The sequence below is a fragment of the Glycine soja genome, chromosome 18, assembly GCF_004193775.1.
Source record: "Glycine soja cultivar W05 chromosome 18, ASM419377v2, whole genome shotgun sequence".
NCBI lineage: Eukaryota > Viridiplantae > Streptophyta > Magnoliopsida > Fabales > Fabaceae > Glycine > Glycine soja.
Window position 1 is genome coordinate 12,574,999 of NC_041019.1, and position 12,546 is coordinate 12,587,544.

The window sequence follows — 12,546 nt, forward strand, 5'->3', positions numbered from 1 at the left end:
AAATCACCATATTGGATAAAACTAAGTGATAAAGTGTTTGAGAAGCTGAGAAAGTGTTTGAAAAGATGAGAAAATTGAGAGAAAAGACTGATTATTACTAGACTGAAAAGTTAATCTGAGTTGGTTACAAAGAGAGGTATATATAGACCTCTGAACCTTTACACTAGCACTAACAGAATCTAACCAACTAACAGTAAAGGTTAACTGAATTAACTAACAAACTAACTATACTAACTAACAGACTAACTGAATTAACTAGCAAACTAATTGTACTAACTAACTGAACTAACTAATTTTGTTATTAGATATCTAATGCTAGATAAATGTTGTTAGCAAAGGCTAACAGTCCTTACAAGTACACACAATTACAAACTATTTATACAGTTTTACAACACATGCTCTAATATTCTAATATCCTCCCTCAAACTCAAGGGGAAGAGTTTTCAGAAGAAATACTATTCATATTGAGTTTGTCTCTGAGTATCTCAAATCTTGCTGAACAAAGAGGCTTCATCAGCACATCAGCCTGATCTAAGGCTGGAATATGTACAATTGAAAATTGTTTGGCCAGAACTTTTTCTCTAAGAAGAAGACATCAACTTCCATGTGCTTTGTATAACTATGGAACACAAGGTTGTGAGCAATGGACACAACACTTTGGTTGTCACAGAAAAGGACAGGAGTAGTGAATGGCACTTGTAATTTTGTTAAAAGAGCATGAATCCAAGTTAACTCAATGGAAGTTTGAGCTAAACTGCGATATTCAGCTTCAGTGCTAGATCTGGCTGTGAATTTTTGTTCGCGGGACCACCAAGATATTAGGTTTAGACCAAGAAATATTGCAGCCCCTAAGGTGGAACACCTGTCATCCACATTTGATGCCCAATCAGCATCACAGAATGCATGGATAACCAAGGGCCTTGTAGCAAGAGCAGGCTAAAGAAGTAATCCATGAGATAAAGTTCCCTTGAGATACCTTAGTATTCTTTTCACTATTGGCCAATGAGAGTCTAGAGGTGCAGCCATAAATTGACAAACCTTATTGATAGCAAAACTGATTTCAGGCCTTGTGAGAGTAGCATATTGTAAGGCACCAACCACTGATCTATATAAAGTTGGGTCATGAAAAATATCAGCACCATGTCAAGATAGTTTGCAATTAGATACCACTAGAGAAGAAATAGAATGGGCTTCAGCCATGTGAGTTTTGTGAAGTCAGTCTCGAATGTATTTACTCTGAGTCATCAATACAGAATTATTAGGGAGATATTTGATCTCTAGACCCAATAAATAATCCAAATGACCAAGTTGTTTGAGAGAGAATGCAGTGTGAAGTTTGGTTGTGAGCTGTTGACTTAGAGAGGTAGAACTACCTGTGATGATTATATCATCCACATAGACCAAAACATAAACAGTATGAACCTGCTGCTTGTAGACGAAAAGAGAAGTGTCACATTTGCTCCTTTCGAATCCAAACTGAAGTAGAGTGGATTTCAGCCTATCAAACCACTGCCTTGGAGCTTGTTTCAAGCCATAAAGAGCTTTATTTAGCTTGCAAACCGGGGATTTATCTGCAACTTCAAAACATGAAGATTGTGTCATAAATATAGATTCTTTAAGAACCCCATTTAAGAAAGCATTATTTACATCAAGCTGAAATAACTCCCACCCATGTGACAGAGCAAGGGTAAAAACAATACGAATAGTAACAGGTTTGATTAAAGGAGAAAAGGTCTCATGAAAGTCAAAGCCATGAACTTGATGAAACCCTTTTGCTACCAGTCTTACTTTAAACTTGTTGATGGAACCATCAGAATTTTCCTTTACTCTAAAAACTCACTTGCACCCAATAGCCTATCTATTGGAAGGTAAAGAAACTAAGTCCCAAGTTTTATTTTTCAACAAAGCATCATATTCTTGTTGCATGGCAACACGCCAATCTGCATTTTCTAGAGCTTGCTTCATAGTTTTAGGTTTAGAATGAGTAAGAAATAACGAAGGATGTAGTCTAGGATTTTGAATTCCAAATTTGAATCTTGTTTGCATGGGATGTGTGTTAGTTGGTATAGAGCTTGGTGCTGAAGGAGACTTAGAGGAGGATTTATTGATGGTTGTGGACTCTAAAGTTTGAGGATGAACAGATGTGCATTCAGAGGGGGTGAGTGAATGAGATTCAGGAAGAGGAATTGTAGGTGAATGAATGGGATTATTGGAAAAACCAGGAAGAACAAGAGGTGTAGAAGTAGAATGAGAGGGAGATGGTTGAGACAATTTAGGTGTAGTGACTATTGAAGGTGGAGATAGATTAGGATTAATAGTGAAATAAGAGTCAAGATTTTTGACTGAGTTGGAAAAGGAGGGAAAAAGATCAAAATAAGGAAATCTCAATTCATTAAAGAACACATCTTTAGAGATATATATTTTTCCAGGAGATAGGCATCTGTAACCTTTATGAGATGAAGAATACCCTAAAAATAAACATTCTTGAGATCTAAAATCAAGTTTATGTGCATGATAAGGTCTTAACAAGGGAAAACAAACACAACCAAATGTTTTAAGGAATTGAAAATCAGGATCCTTGTTAAAGAGAGTGACAAAGGGTATGGCAAAATTTAGGGAAGCAATCAGAAGTCTGTTGATTAGATAGACAGTAGTGGTAAAAGCATAATCCCAAAACTGCAAGGGTAATGATGCATGATGTAACAATGTAAGGCGCAAATCAACTATGTGCCTATGTTTCCGTTCAACCACACCATTTTGATGATGAGTGTGAGGACAAATAAGTCTATGAGAGATGCCATAAGAATTTAGAAAAGTAGTAAAAGGTCTATATTCACCATCCCAATAAGACTGAACACTTTTGATTTTAGTATTAAGTTGAAGTTCAACCATTGACTTAAAAGCTTGAAAGACATAGAGAGTTTCACCCTTAGATTTGATGAGAAATATCCAAGTGTACCTAGAAAAGGACACATGGTATTTATAACCAGCATATGAAGTTAAATGTGAAGGTCCCTACAAGTCTGTGAAGATAAGTTCCAAAGGAGAATAAACATAAATAAAAGTGTGAGATGGTAATATGTGAGACTTTCCCATACAACATGAAGAACAAAAATATGAGAGGTTTTTATTTGATGGAGAAATATTACAATGTTTGAAAACTAGTTGCATTACATGTCTATTAGGATTACCTAATCTAGTATGCCAAAGACTAGCAGTATTAGCAAAAGAAACAACAGAATTAGGAACCAATATGACCACTACCATGGCCAAAAGATCCTTTAAAACCACCAAAAACACCATATTTATAGGAATTCGGGTGTGAATAACCTAGAGTGTAGTTCTGTGATGGAGAGCTTAACATTTGAGCTTCTTTATTGTAACGAACCAAATGTGTTTCATGGCCATAAAGCAAGGCCTCAATTTCAGCTATTGATGGAGTGTGTTTCTTGCCTTCAATTATAGAGATTATCGGTGCATAATTTGACGAGAGCCCTTCAAGCAGTGCATCAACATATTCCTCATGTTGCACCGAAACAACAACTCCAACAAGTTCATCAACATAACTTTTGATTTTATGCATATATTCATCGATAGATTTGCCTTCAAGTGAAACTGCACGCATCGCGGTTCTCAATTGTCTAGCACGACATTTAGTGTGCAAGCTGAAATACTCATGAATATTGTCCAAAACCTGATACGAATGATTCGAGCCCAGCATGTGTGACGCCCTCTACCTCTCACATATATGTACTAATAATAAAAGAAATAAGAAATCAGAATTAATTAAAAGTTTTTAAAACACATTTAAATACAAGCCTTTCAAAAGGGTAAAAGGCTCACATTCACTTTTCTAACCTCATAATAAAACTTGTCCAAATAAATAATAAATCATCTCGGCTCAAAACAAGGTTGTCCAAAACTTCATGCAGTTAATATAGAAACCTATACCCCAATGTCACATCCTATCAGAGAATTGTGTTCTCGTGTCCTCTAGCATGAGGTTCTTCATAGTCATCCATCTAACCATCTGCTCCCATGAACACAAAGTTCGAGATCATCACAGGATCCAAACACAAATAGCACACGGGGAGTGAGTTATCACATTTCTAATTAATAGAGAGAAACAAGACAACATGTAGGTATAAATATCATATAAACAAAATACAATTTACTTAAGTATAACTCACATTATTTCACCACTTTGTTGCACAACATCACATCACAACACCACACGTCTCATTCATTTTCACAACATTCACGTACTCAATGATCAAAACACAATATCACTAAATCAATCAATATCGATCAATACACAAGCGTTATGCAACAGATACACTAAGACTCAATCCTATATGCAATGTGGTACCATGTCAGTGAAAAACCTTGTCGGGCACCTAGGAGTACATGACAAGACAAACCACACACTAGCAAGTCAGGCCCCTCTCACTAGGTAAAATCATAGGGAGACCAGTCAGGGTCACGCTATTTTGCGAGAATGCTTCAGCCATGTGGGATCGGCACAGACTTAAAGGAGTATTCAAACCGGGTGTATTTACCCCCAAGGCCTACACTCTGAATAGTCCGTCAGGGTCTTTCCCTCCTGATTCAGGTCCAACCTAGAAAATATTTTAGCACATAGACTCTATCTATGAACTGTACAAAACACACGACTCCTCAATTTTTCCCAAAATAGTTTTATCTCATCGCGCTTGTGATTAAATTCGTTGGGTCCCCACAGTGGTTTCCATCACAATACTTATCGTGCATGAACTCGTCGCCCTTAAAGGGTCTTAACATTTACTCGTTCATAACTCAATGTACACAACATCTCAATGCACATATATATTACAAGTAAATACATACTCAATTTATCACATACACTCAGGCTCAATCACAATGGTATAATCTCAATTTAACATGTTATCACATCTCATGAATCATATATACTTTACCTATAAACTATGCAATACACACGACTACTCAATTGTTCTCAAAATAATTTTATCTTGTCGCACTTGTGATTAAACTTGTCGGATCCTCACAGTGGATCTCATCACAATACTCGTCGCACAAAAACTCGTCGCCCTTAAAAGATCCTACAATTGTGACTACACAATTCATAGCTCACAACTCAATACACACATCTCAATACACATCTATTTTGCCATTCATCACAGGTTCAATTTGTCACTCACTCATAATTTGAATCACAATTTCATAATCTCAATATAAAAATTTATACAAAAGGTTTATCACAACATGGGGGGTAAATCCCCTCAAATAATTTCACATAATTATATCAAAATTGTAAGTATAAAAAAACGAAAACACCAAGAGCACTCAATTTTATCAACCAATTTGCATCAGGAAATCAATATTGTATTTATAATCATAAAGGAAAAATTATAATTCAATAAACATCCCAAAATAAACCCCAATTTAAATCTCCACGTGTGTTACGACAGTGATAGTGGCATCTCTAGCAATTTCCTGAGATTCCTTGAGCTATTCCTCTGATTTGCTCACATAGGATTTTCAAGCGTTAGAGTGAAGAAGAAGAGATTAAATCCTTCATTTTATACTGTATTTGTGCGATTCATTTTTCTCTCTCCACGAATATTATGATGAAAATCCCAACGGTGAAAATATCCAGAATTGAATTGCGAACCAGATGTCCAAATTTCACGATGATCCAACGGTTAACGAGTCCAAGATCATAGTTTTATTGGACAAGTTTTGAGTATTTGCGGAAAAAGAGAAAGCTACGATTCAAATGACATTTCTCTTAACTCTAACATTGTTATACAATTTCCAATGGTGAAAACTCTCGGAAATGAGTTGCAAACCTGGTACTTAAATTTCTTGACGATTCAACGGTAAAAGAGTTTGGGATCGTCATTTTACCGAGACAAGTTTGAGTGTATGTGGAAAAAAAAGAGGGTTTTGGGAGTGAGAGAAGGGAAAACGAATTTGAGAGGAAGAAAAAGCGCAGAGATGTATCGTCAGTCTGAAAACTGACCTAAGATGTCTCTATTTATAGCTAAGGTACTCTCACTCTATTTATTTTTTAGTTTGTTTTATATAAAGAACTCTATTTTATTTTCTATCAAATGTATAAATAAAATACCTTTTTTATTTTCTCTCAAACCATTATTTTAATTAATAAAGTTATTTCTCCTTATTTATTTAATTATAAAAATCTCATCATTTTTCTAAAACTCTATTTATTTATAAATAACAATCATTTTTAAATTAGTTTACGAAAAATGGGATGTTACAGCACGCGTGACAAGATTGATTTTGAGAGTGTGGATTGCAGCCAAACAAGAAGTGTTTGGTCCTGAACTTCCTAAGCTTCATACTCAGGATTCACATGATCTGCAACACGATCATCCTCCACGAGATAGCGAGGCGGAATGACAAGATTGACAATGAAATGCTGTAATTTATGCGCTTGATCACTGGTTCTACATGATGTCGCCAGTGAAGTAGTTTGAATCATCGAGCTTCTCGGCAACAGAAATGACTGACTGAGTTACATGATTAGAAGGTGCGGAATACATGGATATACAGATCATGAATGATAACTACAAAGGATAGGCTCTCGATACCATATTGGAAAAAATTGAGTGATAAAGTGTTGAGAAGATAAAAAAAATTGAGAGAAAAGACTGATATTATTACTAGACTGAAAAGTTAATCTAAGATGGTTACAAAGAGAGGTATATATAGACCTTTGAACCTTTACACTAGCAGTAACAGAATCTAACCAACTAACAGTAAAGGCTAACTAAACTAACTGTACTAACTAACAGACTACTTGAATTAACTAACAAACTAACTATACTAACTAATTATGTTATTAGATATCTAATGCTAGAGAAGTGTTGTCAGCAAAGGCTAACAACCCTTACAAGTACACACAATTACAAACTGTTTATACAATCTTACAACACATGCTCTAATATTCTAATACACCATTTGCTTTAGTTCACTCCGTTATATGGAGGCCTAATCAAGTATGTTCAACTTTACATTATTACTATTTTGTTACATTTATTGATGACTTTTCTCATGGTTCTGGGGTCTTCTTAATGAAATTAAAACCGTTCTGATGTCTTTTCTATCTTTTAAAGTTTTTTTGCATGAAATTACTAATCAATTTGGGACACCTATTTAAAATTTACGCACTAATAATGTCAGAGAATATTTGTCTTCCCAATTTTAGTCTTTTGTAGCATCACAGGAAATTCTCCATCAAACTTCTTGTGTTCTCACACCATAACAAAATGGTGTCACTGAACAAAAAAATCGTCACCTGGTTGAAACCACTCCTACCCTTCTCCCTTACTGCATGTTCCATGATCAATTGCATGCCTTCACCTGTCCCCAACAATAAGACCCTATCTCTATCTTGTAACTGCAATAGGAACTCTGCCTTGTTCCTTTCTGTGTCTTTGGCTGTACATGTTTTGTCGATCTTACTCAAAGTAAAGATAAACTCTTTGCCAAGTTTCTTAAGTGTGTTTTTCTCGGTTACTCTTGCCTCCAGAAAGGATATTGTTGCTTTTGTTTGCAACTTTAATGGTATCTTATTCATGCTAATGTCATTTTCTTTGAGTCTACTACATTCTTCTTTGAGACTGTTTTCAATAATGAACCTCTAGCTAATCAACCTATTGTTTCAACTTTGGTGTGTTGTTCCACAACCACTAATGTTTCATTTGCGAAGTTTGTGACATCCACTAGTGGTTCTAGCTAATGATCCCCCAGCATCATCTCCTTTTCCAAATGAACCTCCAACAACGTCTCTTACACCTGATTTTCCCATTGTCCTGCACAAAGGTATTTAGTCCACCTGCAATACTAACCCTTTATATCCTCGTACTCTTCATTGTGACCAATTATCTCCTCTATGGATTCTCTGTCTATTCCTAAGTCTACTGGTCAAGCTATGGCTATTCCTTGTTGGTGACAGGCAATGTTGGATGAATTTGCTACTTTACAGGTTAGAGCCACATGGTAACTAGTACTTTTGACTCTAGAGAAGACTACTATTTATTGTAGCTTGTGTACAGAATGAAGGTTGGACCGAATGGTAGTATTGATCGATTCAAAGCTTGTTTGGTGGCTAAAAGGGGTATATTCAGATCTTTCGCCTCGACCATAAGGATACCTTTTCCCCCTTGGTTAAGATTAATTTTGTTCATTTGTTTCTTTCTATGGTTGTTATTTGTCTTGGCCACTTCACCAATAGGATATCAAAGTGTCTTCTTACATGGTGAGTTGCAAAATGAGGTTTACATGGATCAACCACTAAGTTTTAGCTTCTGGTGGATCTCATCTTGTTTGTCCTTTTCAATAATGCTCCCTCTATGGTTAGAAGTAGTCTCCTTGTGCCTAGTTTGGCCATTTCAGCTCGCCCTCAATTCAATTTGGTATGACTCATTGTAAAGCTAACCATTTTGTTATCTTCATTCACTCTTCATCTAGCCTTTGCATTTATTTGGTGGTCTATGTTGATGACATAGTCACTATTGGTGATGGCTCTAATGGTACTTGCTGATGTGTAAAATATGTAGGGCTCGCACTAGAGCAAGTGTACATCCTATGCAATAGTAACATGTGGACTCAAAAGTTCAGATGTTGAATCCAAATGACCAATTGTATTTTCAATTAGTCAAGTTTATTAAACTAACCATTGAAGTGATTAAAAAGAGAATTTAAATATTTTTATATGGTTTAATTTTTAGAAGAAAAAAAATAAATAAATACAAAGAGAGGTTTTGAGTGATGGTAAGAACGACTAGGAATTATGACTCACTAGATAAAAGACCAAAAATATAATTTGAACTTTTTATTTAGTACGATCATTTATTTTGAGGATGCTCTATGAGGGTTTCTTACTCTTCTTTTAGCAAATTCTCTTTCTATTATTTAATTAATTCCTATTTAAAAATAGTAAAACCTGTCAAAATACATGGTATGGGATACTTGAAATAACAAAAATTTTGCTTAAATTCCTACTGCTCGTAACATTAATGGTATCTAGATAACAGTAGTATGGCATACTTACAGAATTGTGTTGAGAACATAAAAAAATTATTCTAGCATTATTTTATTTTATTTTACATTTGATAAGCATGTATTGTCGGTGTAAAAGTTTTTTTTAGTGTCAATCAATCAGATAATATCCTTGGTAATAATTTTTAAGGTAATTATTATAAATGAAACTCAACAAACTTGTAATGCACATAGTGATTGGCAATGTAAAATGCCTTTACATCTACACTGTCAATCCATATATTATGTCATACTCACTTCTGGTGAATAATCTGATTTAATGTTTCCTTCTACTTCGGGATACAAAGAAAGGAAATGTGGCAAATCAAAGGGAGCACCTTATACTATTACTTGCCAACATGAATATAGGGGACAGGGCTGAATCATCTCATCAGGTGGCTATTATTTCCTGCAAATCTGCAAAAAGCTTTTGTGTTTCTGGATTTTTTTCATATTTCATGGACAGGATAATGCTAAATTTGAACGTTGTAATTACATTTCCACTTATCGTATTAAATGCTAACAAGAATCTTGTTGCAGCTCCACTCAGAAACTGTAGAAAAGTTGAAGGCTACAATTTTAAAAAATTATGAGTCATGGTGTCATTATGTGCATTGTGAAGACAATCTTAGGTAATTGAATGTTTTATTATGAGATAATAAAACCAAAAGTTTTCAATTTGAAATAACATTTTATTTTTAAACATTTTTTAAATTAAAAAGCAAAAAAAATATTACCATGTAACGCTTCAATCATCCCTTACTATTTTCTATAAATGTTTTTACTCAATTTAAAACCGTAAAATTAACCCTCCCTCCCCTTTATCTCCAAACCCGTGCCTCCAAGCACACTCTAAATTGTGCCTCATATAATGTTTATATACCAACAACAGCTCTTTGGTTCATTGTGGTGTATGAATTTTTTTAACATTATAGGTTTCTAGAAGATTACGACATGCAACAGATAGAGCTGATTTATATTGCACTTTATCTTCTAATATGGGGAGAAGCTTCAAATATTCGCTTTATGCCTGAATGTCTTTGCTATATTTTTCATCATGTAAGTTTTCTATTACTGTCTGTCAAACATTAATTATAAATGACATAGCATTCATTCTTCAGCTGTGCCTGCGCTGTGGGTCCATCATCTTAGTCTTATGCTGATCTATTACTTATAACAAACTTATGCTTCATTATGCCAAACAAAATGTTTCTTTGTGATACCTCTTTTAAACTATCATTGTCACCTCTATCAGTGACACTACATTTGTTATAGCTTCCATCTTTAACTATATTTTCTCATTTATATCTTTAATCGCCGGTTTCATTCTTCTGTGATTGAATGAAATCATTGAAATTAAGTGGAAGATATTTCATAAATAGAACAGATTGAGTAGATACTATTTTCAGATTAAACAAATAACATCATTTCTAATTATTTACCAAATTTCATTCTAATTAGGCAAAACCTTCTTCTATACACCCAGAACATTCACTTTTCCTCTTTATATATTAATGTTTTGGTTGAATTATTTTTAAAGGAAAAATATTTCAGTCAATACTTTTTCTCTTTATACAAGCAACAATACTTTTTTTAGTCCCTAATAAATTAACAAATTTTATATTTGTTCTCTAATGAAAAAATTCCTTTGTTATTAGTTCCTTTGAGAAAGACTAATAACAAATGAAAAAATATTTGTCACGAAACAAACACAAAATTTTCTAATTTACTAAGGATAAAAAAAATACCAAAGACCAAAAATAAAATTATTTTTTTATTAAGAACTCAATGTAAAAGAAAATTTATCAAGAAACAAATATAAAATTCAAATATTTATTACAGATCGAAAACACATTTAAGTCTTAATAGTCAACATTCAAACAAAAGGAAAATCAATATCCGACCTATTCTGACCATGTCTCATATTTAGTAGGAACTCTATTGCCTTGTAGCTCTGATTTGGACCTTGTAGTTATTCACATTTTCCATTTCAATTTCATGTTTTAGCATAGTAACATTGCAAGCATGGGCTAGATAGTTAGATACCTTGTTAATAACTCTGCCTCTCTCTCTCTCTTCTTCTTTTATACCAAAGATGTGTCATGAAGTCTATAAGATTTTATGTAAGAATCCCTCTCATGTGACTGGGAGCACAGAGCTAGAAGAAGGACGTGATGATGAATATTTTCTAAGGGAAGTTATAACACCTATATATCAAGTTTTAATGAAGGTCAGTATGATGCAGCAATAATTGGATTAATATTGCTGCTTTTTTTCAAATGTTTGCCTGAAACTTGTTTCTGTATTTGGTTAAAAAGGAAGCAGAGAGAAACAACAGAGGCAGGGCAAGTCATTCCAATTGGAGAAATTATGATGATCTTAACGAATACTTTTGGTAAATGTTTCATTAAACTTTTACTTATCAAATAACAAGAAGCCAAAAGTTATTTTTGTATACATTTGGATAACAAGAAGCTCAAGTCTGTCCTTTTCCAGGTCTAAGAAATGTTTTGATGATCTAAAATGGCCATTGAATCCCAAAGCAGATTTTTTTAGGCATTTAGATGAGACACAGAGATCAATTCGGGTCTGTATCTATTTTCTCTTTTGCTTTAGATTCTGTCTGTGTTATTTTCGACTGTTGAATTCTCTCACAATACATATGTATCCGATATAGTTAGGATAAATGAATATTTGGTTTGTTTTTTCGTGAGCATATCATTTACTTTATATTCTTTTTGTTTAAATAATTTCTCTATTGATCACATGTTAAATGACATATTTTTATTCTTCATGTCATTTATTATTCTATTTTATGCCTTAATTTTATTAGATATTTCAAGGACAGTCTCTCCTAAAATAAAAGTTGCTTGGTGGAGGCATTTTCAATGCTTCTATATTTCCAAATTTAAATCCAAGTAGAATGGTGGTATCATTGAGAAGCTATGTGCATATATTTTTAAAAAATGATTAATATAAGTATCAATTATCACTCAAAACTGACCAAAACAAGATTTTAATGCAAATCAATTCATGGACTATTTTTATCAAAATAAAAAAAATCATGAAAATAAACGTAAGGGTATTTCCTTACGTCTGAATTTGTTAAGGGACAGAATGATTTATGTGTTTTCACTTTAGTTAAGGGACACGAACTTTTTAAGGATATTGTGTTTGATATCAAACGATGACTAGGATTCCCAAGTGAAACAAGTGGGGCACCATGCCAAAATCCATTATAACCATTCATTTTATTCAAAAGGCTCAGATTTTTTTTTCTTCCTTTTTTCCCAATTTGGCCTTGATTATCCCTTCTATGTCAGCAAAAGTACCAGTTTAGGCCACTTTTGCAAACTATTTATCAATAGGGGTCTGTTTTTAAACATTTTTCTGGAGGGGTATGCTTTTATTTGGATTGCGGTATAATATCACAAGATGCAAAATACAAGTCTTCAAGAAACAGATCTGAATAAAAGAAAC

General features: G+C 33.8%; 1 protein-coding gene across 2 annotated transcripts in view; it reads left to right on the plus strand.

Moving 5' to 3' along the window:
- LOC114396601 (callose synthase 7-like) overlaps positions 1-12,546 on the plus strand; it is an 83,294-nt gene that overhangs the window by 13,415 nt on the left and 57,333 nt on the right. For both annotated transcript variants that reach the window (XM_028358666.1, XM_028358667.1), the window contains 6 exons: positions 9,375-9,461; positions 9,607-9,698; positions 10,002-10,125; positions 11,162-11,296; positions 11,385-11,461; positions 11,563-11,653. In XM_028358666.1, the coding sequence (XP_028214467.1) occupies positions 9,375-9,461; positions 9,607-9,698; positions 10,002-10,125; positions 11,162-11,296; positions 11,385-11,461; positions 11,563-11,653 (606 nt within the window). The remainder of the gene's footprint in view (positions 1-9,374; positions 9,462-9,606; positions 9,699-10,001; positions 10,126-11,161; positions 11,297-11,384; positions 11,462-11,562; positions 11,654-12,546) is intronic.